The sequence below is a fragment of the Chenopodium album genome, chromosome 27 (assembly GCF_948465745.1).
Source record: "Chenopodium album chromosome 27, dcCheAlbu1.1, whole genome shotgun sequence".
NCBI classification, from domain to species: domain Eukaryota; kingdom Viridiplantae; phylum Streptophyta; class Magnoliopsida; order Caryophyllales; family Amaranthaceae; genus Chenopodium; species Chenopodium album.
In genome coordinates this window covers 28217507-28227598 of record NC_137860.1, presented here as the reverse complement: position 1 = coordinate 28227598, position 10092 = coordinate 28217507, and the positions used below count along the sequence as shown (strand labels likewise).

Genomic DNA, 10092 nt, shown 5'->3' with positions numbered 1-10092 from the left:
CGTAAGAGCTTTTGAGATCCTATTCTCTACTAGCTTTGAAAATTTATTTTCATCATTTCTAATACTTGTATATGTTACACACTTAGACCCAATTCACTTTACCTTAAAAAAAAATATTCAGTATAAATAAGTTCAGTTTAGTAAAAATAAGTTAAGTTCAATTCAGTTGGATAAAAATTAGTAAATTTAAAAAAGAAATACTACAGCGATTAGTAATAAAAATAATTTCAGTTCAGTTAAATAATTTATGAGCAAAAAATAAATATAATTTTTTGTCAAATATAAACCAACCTTTGCACGGTTATCTCAAAATAAGTCAACCTATTGATTAACTTAGAACAATTAAGTTGATCTTTATATGGCATCATTTTTAATTAGGCCAAATCCTACAACTAGTAGTGCTCATAAATCGGTTCAGACCGGACCACCTCAAACCGACCCCGGACCAAATAATTTGGTCCGGTCTTCGGGTCAAGAAATTTATTTTACCGGTCTTCGGTCCGATCCGATCCAAAACTCTGTAAAATATATCGATCTTGGACCGGACCAATTTATTTATTAAAAAATATGCGTGAAACTTTATATTATATTAAATAATGGTCAAGATTATCCTTGATGAGCTTAGAAAACTTTAAATTTAAGAGCTTTTTTATACTAAATATACAAAAAAAGACGTTTAAGTGTAGATTTTCTTTACTTTTTTCGAATTTTCCATAAAAAAATATTTAAAAAAATTAGAATTCTTTTTTTAAAAAATTCTTAAATTGGTGCAAAGTGGTCTGGCCCGAGCTTGTACTGATTAGGGCCTGTTCAGATTTACGAAACTGAGTTGAGCTTAATTGGACTAAATATTTTATGAGAGGAGGATATTAGGAACTGAATTGAACTGAATTTAAGCTGAAGAGAAGATGCCCTTAATGAGATATATATTTTACTAATACTTTCCTCTTCTTGCATCTTATACATAACCTTGCATTTTTCTTCTTTTTATCAAAAAATAGGTCCTACTCCGTGCGATTGTTGATTACTGTAATATGTCAATATGTCATGATGATTGGATAAAATTGTTGATTTATTTACAATTTTGACATGGAGATATTTTTATTTACAATCGATCAATGGCTTATTTATATTTTTATGCTATAATAACTAATTCTCTTATCATCATTCATCAAATAAAATGAACGTAATGACCAAAAAATATAAATAGTAATATGCTTTATATTTATAACATACATAGTGTTTGAACAAAAATAAGAATTTGTCAAAAAAAAAAAAAAAACAAAAAAACAAAAAACAAAAAACAAAAATAAGAAAGAAGAAACATGTAAAAAATTATATGAAAAAAAATATGAAAATCTGAAGATTTATGGTTGTCCAACAACCACTTGACCACCTGGATAAACTACATCAGCATAGACTGCAGGATCATAAACTACTGGTGGTGGTGTTCTCCTGCAATTTCGACCACCAAATATACCACTAAATGTACAGCTAATACCATCAGCTAAATCGCCGACATAGGCCGTGACAAGCATTGGGTGCATTACCATGGCTATCAATAGCAACACCACTGTAAACTTTGTGACTTGACTCATTTTCTTTCTGTTCTTGTTATAATTATATGCTGGGAGATAATGGAGTTTGATCGGATGAAGTTAATTAGTGGATCGAAATATCGAATTGGATCAACCATTTATAATAAGGCCAGATAATGTATGTATAATATGTATATAATTTAGTGGTTGATTATGATGAAATGGATGTGGAAACCACGTCTGTTTGATTATAGGATTAAACCAGACGTGCAGTGGTTCCCTTCATCATAATGCGTGCTTTGAAATTTGTATATCTAATCTGTGTGCCAGTGAATAATTAACATGCTGTACATGATGGTGTTAGAGGACCTTTGTGTCACGCTGACTCTTGATACCATGTTAGAGGGTCAACTCAACCAAAAGTTTAAACTGATGGTTGAAGCCCAGGAATATGTTTTATACTCTATCAGATGGGTTTTAATAACCAATTAAAGTAATCAAGTTTTATTTAATACGTTTACTCTTAAATTGGTTCATGTCATATGTAATATTGTCACAAGAGAGTATTTGAATTCAATGTAGAAATCGGGGGTATGTGATTGAAAGATTATGATGGTTAATGGAATTAAACTTGCATTAATATTGTGTTGTGCCTGCAATTCTGTCTATGCAAAAGACACATTTTGCAAGATTTGCTTTTGGTTTATAGGGAGCATGTTGGTTATCAGATTTGTGACATATACGCACTCTTCTACTTTAAAAGGAATGGCCGGATGTATTTGTTGGTTAAGTATTTAAAAGGTATTTAATTCACCAGATTTAGCTAGCAATTCAGCATCTTCTGTTGTTGGCTGTGTTGCCAGGGCTTTTTGTTGTAATAGCGGCATAGGAAATATTTAATACTCCCTCCGTCCCCAAATGATAGTCCCTTATGGCATATTTTTAGTCCCAAATTGATAGTCCCATTTGCTTTTTTCAAGTACCATTAATATCAATTTTTTTATCAAAATTCTCTCCAATTGCAACAATATTTGTGCAAATTTAACTTTTCAATGTAAATTTTGTTTTTCAATGTACTTTTATTACTTTCTCTCTCTACTATTTACATACCCAATGTAAATTTATATTTCCAATGTAATTTTAATACTTTTATTTAAGTTTCTTAATTCCCGTGATTTTTGCCCATAAGGGACTATCATTTGGGGACGGAGGGAGTATATTTTTTTATAATACTAGTATGTTCACTTGGATTCCACTATCACTACTTAAGCTACTCTTTATTACTCATACTACTTCCGTTTTTTTAGTTGAGACGTTTTGACTTTAGCACTATTTACACACTTTCCTTTCACCAAGATATAAAAAGTTGAACTTGTGCATTGGTAAACGTGACTAAAGAAACGTGTCAAGTAAAAAAGAAACGAAGTAAGTATTAGTTTTGAATTGGGTTGTTTACCCTGGTAAACAAATTTTTTGACTTTTTTTAAAACTAAGTTTTTTCCCTACAAGACTTTGTACGGTGTGAGGAACAAAGTCAACCATCAACGTTTACTGATGATGTGTCATTGTGTCCGAACTCCAAAATCAGACCAAAAAATAATTGCAATAGTTGTTACGCCATCATCTTCATCTTTCATCTTTCTTCAACTTTACTCACTCCCATGCGCTTCTCCAGCATTCTTTCATCCAACCTACTCACTAACGGCATGTTCTGATTGACTAAACTGAACTGAATTGAACTGAACTGAACTTATTGAAGCTGAACTGAATTGAATTGAATGAACTGAATTGACTGAATATTTTATGAGAGAAGAAAATTAATACTCCGTATAAGAACTGAACTGAACTGAACTGAACTTATTGGAGCTTAACTAAACTGAACTGAACTGCACTAAACTGAACTGAACCGAAAATAAGCTGAAGAGAACAGGCCCTAAAACTCCATACTTTACACTTTATACTCAATTTACCTTCAATTAAAAATTATAAGTGGTTTCAACCGTTTGAGCTCTATCTTGATTTTCAGATTCATATAGATTGTTTAAGGTCAGTTTTACTCTAATTTATGCTCAACTTTACTGCATTTAATATCACTTCTGATGTTAGATCATTGCTTAATATGTCGAATTAGATACTTTGGTAGCTAGAAATCAAGATCTTACTTTCTGGGTGTTTGACCAAACCCTTGAAATTAGTACTTTTAATTAATTTTATAATTCTTCTTAAAGACTATCGGTAATAATTCTTTTTAAAGTACTGACTATGCCGTGCGCATTGGTTTCAATAAAATATTAAGGAAATTTTCACATTTCTACCACCTAAAATGCCTCGCTTCAGATTTGATTAATTTTTTTTTTTTACTTTACTACCACCTAAATCAGACTTTGTTAAATCACTACCACTTAACAGAATCCGTTAGGATTTTCGTTAAGTTTATTAAAAAAAAAAATTAAAAAGATTTTAAATTTTTTTTTTTTTTAAAAAAAAAAAAAAAAAAAACCCAGCAACCCCATCACCCACCCCCTCCCCTAATCTGCCACCCTCCCCCTCCCCTCTTACGGCGGCCGGCGCCGACAACCTCACCCCCTCCCTTTTCCCCACCCAAAATTGATGACAATCCTAATCCTAAGCCGACACCCCCAAACCCAGACCACCACCGCCACCAAAACCCCCAAAACCCATACCAACACCACTGTAATCCCCTTTCCCCTTCCCTCCACCGGAAATCGGCCCCCCTCCCCTGATTCCCCCACCGAAATTGACCCCCTCCCGTTCCCCTACCCTTTTCGGCCATCCCTAGCCCTAAACCACCACCCCAAAACCACCACAACTGAAACCCTAAAATTCGTTTAAGGTGGTTTTGGGGTGGTGGTTTAGGTTTAGGGACGGCCAAAAAGGGTAGGGGAAGAGGAGGGGGCCGATTTCCGGTGGAGGGAAGGGGAAAGGGGGTGGTTTTCGTTCGGGGTGGAGGTCGGAGCTCAAGAACGGGGAAAGGGAAAGGGGGATTGGATGCGCAAAGGGTGGGGGAAAGGGAGGGGGTGGGTTCGCGCAGCGGCGTCGGCAGGGGGAGGGGGAGGTGAGGGGTGGCAATGAGGAGGAGGGGTGGCTGCAAGGGGGTTGGAGGGGTGGCTAAACGGTGGAGTGGGCCCACTAACGGAAATAGTAACAGAATAAGGCATGTGGTAGTGATTTTTAACAAACTCTGTTTTAGGTGGTAGTAAAATAAAAAATAAAAAATTAAATAGGTAGCAAATGTGATGCATGGTGTTTTTAGTGGTAGCAAATGTGAAAATTTCCTAATATTAACCCTGTTATTTTTATGTGTACACATTGATTGATGTACGCTTATTTTATGCTAAAAATAATAATCTTATCATCATTCATCAAATAAAATAACAAAAAATAAATAGTAAAAATGAAATCATATTGTAAACTTGCCGTAATATGCTGTAAAGTAATAAATTGTAACGTACAAAATGTTGAATGAAAATAAGAAACAAGAAACATGTAAACAATATATATTACATGAAAAATAAAATGACAGTCTCCAATATAAATTTAAGAGAAAAGAAAACGGCAGCAATACAATTATTATGGTTGTCCAACAACCACTTGACCACCTGCTTGATAAACTCCACCTGGATAAGCAACTTCAGAACTATATGGATCATATACTACTGGTACCACTGTTGTACGTGGTTGTTGCTGTATAATTACTGGGGCTGGTGGTGGATTCCTGTTGCAAGCTTGACCACCAAATATACCACTAAACGCACAGCTAATACCGTCGGCTAAGCCGGCCGTGACAAGCATTGGCTGCATTATTACCATGGCTATCAATAAAACCACCATACACTTTGTGACTTGACTCATTTTCTTTATTTTTGTTCTTTTTTATATCAAAGATTGATTATACTGGATGAAGTTATTTAGTGCATTGAATTGGATCAACCATTTATAGTAAGGCCAGATAATTAATGTAGAATAATATAATCAAACAGACGTGGTTTCCACATCCATTTCATCGTAATCAAATTAAACAGCTAGACGTGCAGTGGCTGCTAATATTCCTCATCCATCATAATAATGCATGCTTTGAAATTTAATTTACAAGTATATTTTATTTGTATGCCACTGAATAATTAACATGCTCTACATGATGGGTTTTAAACTTTGTATAACTAATTAAATTAATCAAGTTTAATTTAACACGTTTACTCTTGAAGCTAATTAAGGAAAAGGTAGGCCTGGCTCAAGCCTTAGATGAACTTAAGCAATTACAAGATCAGAGTTGAAGCATGCGAATTGAATACCACAAATACAGGTACGTAAGAGACTCCTTAAGTTATACTTCGTACTTGATTAAGTTATCCAGGATATTCAATACTCGTATAATTTACTCCTTGTACTTGAGGCTTTATCCAGTACTCGTATAATTTGGTCTGATCTTTTCAGAGTTAAAGCATGAGACTTGTATGCCAAATTTAGCTAACAATTTATCACTACTTAAAGTTACAAGTACTTGATTAAGTTATCCAGGTTACTTACATAATTGTTGACTTGGATTTCACCATCACTACTAAGTACGCACTCCACTCCGTATTATTTAACTATTTACCACTACTCTTTATTAGTAGTGGGTTGTTTACTCGGGTAAACTCTTTTTTTTTTTTTTCTTTTTTTTTTTTTTTTTTTTGGACTTATTAAAAAATCAAAGTTTTTTTCCTACAAGACTTGGTGTGAGGAACAAAGTCAACTATCAACGTTTACTGAATGATGTGTCATTGTGTCCAAACTCCAAAATCAGACCAAAAAAACAATTGCAGATTTGCAGTACTATACGAGTAGTTGTTACGCCATCATCTTCTTTCAGCTTTCTTCAACTTCACTCACTCCATGCGCTTCTCCAACATTCTTTCCTCCAACCTATTCACTAAATCTTCATATTTTACACTTTATACTTTATTTACCTTCAATTACAAAATCATAGTTGTATCCAACAGTTCGACCCTTGATTTTCGGATTCAGATACCTTGTTTAAGGTCAGTTTTACTCTAAATCTATGCTCAAATTTACTGTATTTAGTATCATTTCTGATGTTAGATCATTGCTTAATTTGTCGAGTTAGATACTTTGGTAGCTAGAAATCAAGATCTTACTTTCTGGGTGTTTGATCAAACTCTTTAAATTAGCACTTTTGGCCTTCTGCTGCAACTGATGATTAGGGAGACTTTGAAATCATGTGAATTTGTGGATTTGAGCAACTGGGTTTTGCAAGATTAGTGGTTAATTGCATTTTCTGAAGTGGGTTTATTTCTATTTTGGTTAATTTGTATGAATTGAATAATTGATCATGAGGGTTTTGCCAATTTGGACAATACATGTATTGTTGTTAGTGTTTTTGTTGATTGGGTTTACGAGTTGCGAATTCGATTTGGATTTCGTGGATGGCGAATCCGAGGAGGATAATGATTCTGTTAGAACAACCCCCCAATATGATCGGTTAGATGAAGTGAAAAAAGCATGTTCTAAAGTCATAGCTTCTGCTACTGAACTGAAAATTGATGACAATGTAATTGATAAAATTAAGAATGAGATTTTCTTTAGTAATGGAGATTGGGAACATGAAGGAACTAGTGCACCTTTGTTGCCATTTGATGATAGACCACCAAGAATGTCATCTAGTTATGATTATGATCTATACAACTCTACTCGTTTGATGCCGCCATATAAGCTTGTGTCTTTCAAATTGACTGATGTTAGCGGTGCTCATCGGTCTAAAAAGACTGTAGCTGTCAATGGCTATCTTTATTTGGTGATTACCTCTAGTCTCCCTTTGGCGACTATGAGTGAACGAGTGCTTAAAGGCCCAGAATTTTCTATGTGGAGCCAACATTCTCAGCTTCTTATTCGTGTCCAAGGGGTATATGCTGAATCAAGAAAAAATGGTGGGGAGAAAATGCTGTGTTTGTTGGGTAGCACCATGCTGCCTTCCCGTCAGCCTGATTCTATTGATTCAGGCTCAAGTGATACTCAGCCAACTCTACTGCAGGATGAGCAAATCTTAATCATTCTTAACATTCCAAAGAAAGCTAGTCTAAAGAACAGGGCCATTCAAGGTGAGGTGCGGAGTTTGAACTCGAAAACAAATCCAAAGTACTTTGATAAAGTTAAAATCACATCTCAGATGCAGGCTAATACTCGTGACTATGAATTTAGCTCTGATGAGATCATAGCAAAGGCATGTAATCCATATCCATACTCGGATACTTCCATAGGTAGCGGCATAGAGCCCTACAAGGGTGCTGATTTTTGTTCAACTCTTAAAAAAAATTCCATTGATGGGGCTTTTTTAGTTGTGCCTCATTGGCAATGCAATGGTATTGATGAATTTTGTAGCAAGTTTGGTCCTTTTGCTTCAGATAAACAAATAAACAGTACAGATGGAAGCTTCAAGGATGTGAGAATTCTTGTGCACAACATTATCTGTGTAACTAAAAAAACACAGGATAATGGTGTAATGGCAAGGGTTTCTGCAGTATTTAGAGCCTTTGATGTTCCCAACATTCTGTTCATCGAAAATCAAAGAAGTGGATTGGGAAACATGACGCTTGTTGCTGAGGGGATCTGGAATTCTTCCACTGGACAACTTTGCATGATTGGTTGCCTTGGAGTTGTGGGTGTAGAAGGTGATTACTGCAATTCTCGAATTTGTTTGTACATACCTCGGTCATTCTCCATTAAACAAAGAAGCATTCTTCTCGGTAGCATATCAAGTATCGAGAAGAGTAATCCCCCTTACTTCCCTTTGTCACTTGAAATGCTTTATCAGAGCTTGGATTACATTTCTGACAGTTACAAATATGCACAGCCGTTCTATCACTATTCAAAAGTTGATGCTGCAGGAGCTATACTGGAAAAATATGAGCCTTTCAATTTTGGAACTGTCATCAAGAAATCATTGCTGACATTTCCTAAACTTCAGGACTCAGAGGATTATTCTGAAAGTCTCAGACTTCTTGCAGAAGACCTTACACTTCATGTATCAGCTGTCCCTGATCCAATACCTGTTTCTCAGCCTTCAAGAACTGAGATTGAGATGGAGGTGCTTTCTCTTGGTCCCATGTTTGGGCGTAACTGGTTCTCAAATGACTCCACGGCTAGTCTTGAAACTCCTTACCACACAAAAGCTGCTTACACTGAGAGACAGTTGCTTTTGAATGTTTCCACTCAGTTTAAGCTCAGGGGAGGACCTTATAAGAACTTTTCTATGCTGTTTCTGGAGGGAATTTATGATCAACACGTTGGAAGAATGTATTTGATTGGTTGCAGAGATGTCAGGGCCTCATGGAAGGTGTTATATGATGGCTGGGACCTTGAAGGCGGCCTCGATTGTTTGATTGAAGTTGTTATTTCATATCCGCCCACTACAGCTCAGTGGCTAGTTACTCCAACAGCTAGCGTTTCCATATCCAGTAAAAGGACAGAAGACGACCCTTTCTACTTTCAGCCAGTCAAGCTTCTCTCTCTTCCTATTATGTACAGAAAACAGAGAGTAGATATTCTTTCTCGGAGTGGCTTTGAGGGGATTCTCAAGATTTTGACCCTCTCTATTGCCATTGGTTGCATAATGAGCCAACTTATTTATACAAGAGATTCTGCAGATTCTCTTCCTTACATGTCTCTAGTCATGCTAGGAAGTCAAGTCATTGGATACGCTCTTCCTCTTGTTATTGGTGTACAAGCTCTTTCACGGAACAACAATTTGGAGGATTCTGAAGCTTCTTATGATCTTGAGAGGAGTGAGTGGATCAAGGTAATAGACTATGTTGTGAAGCTTCTTGTGCTGGTGTGTCTTCTACTTACTGTGAGGCTCTGCCAAAAAGTGTGGATTTCTCGTGTCAAGTTACTGTCACAGAATTCAACTGATACACACCGGATTCCCACTGAAAAACGAGTTCTTGTTATTACTTTGGTCATACATGTTGTTGGGTATGTAATTGCTTTGATTTCCCATTCCTTGAAGACTGGCCAAACGCCTACTTGGAAAGAGCAATATGTGGACACAACAGGAATCCCTCACACATTGAAGCCTTGGGAAACTCTTTTTCAGGAGTACATAGGTTTGCTTCAAGATCTTTTCCTTCTTCCACAGTTGATCGGAAACATTTTATGGCAGATAGACTGTAAGCCTCTTCGAAAACTATATTACATGGGGATCACTGTTGTCAGACTTCTTCCTCACGTGTATGATTTTATTAGAGGTCCAGTATCTAATCCGTTTTTTTCAGAGGAATATGAGTTTGTGAACCGAAATTTTGATTTTTACTCCGAGTTTGGGGATATCGCTATACCTGTTTTGGCAATAGGCCTTGCAGTGATAGTGTATATACAGCAAAGGTGGCATTACGAGAAGCTTAGAAACACTTTGGCTCTAGGGAAGCATATGCTTCCATCTGGATCAAGAAAGTACGAAAGGCTGCCTACTCAGTCAGTTGAAGCTGAGCTTGTTTCCGGTACCAATAAAAGAAATGCTCAAGAGAGTGAAGAGTAA

The 10092-nt window shown here is 36.0% G+C and overlaps 1 protein-coding gene across 1 annotated transcript; it reads left to right on the top strand.

Annotated features, from left to right (window-relative positions):
* Window positions 1-6891: 6891 nt before the first annotated feature.
* On the top strand, window positions 6892-10092 carry LOC145619935 (uncharacterized). Its single transcript, XM_081674613.1, has one exon. The coding sequence runs from the start codon at window positions 6892-6894 to the stop codon at window positions 10090-10092; it is 3201 nt and encodes a 1066-aa protein (XP_081530739.1).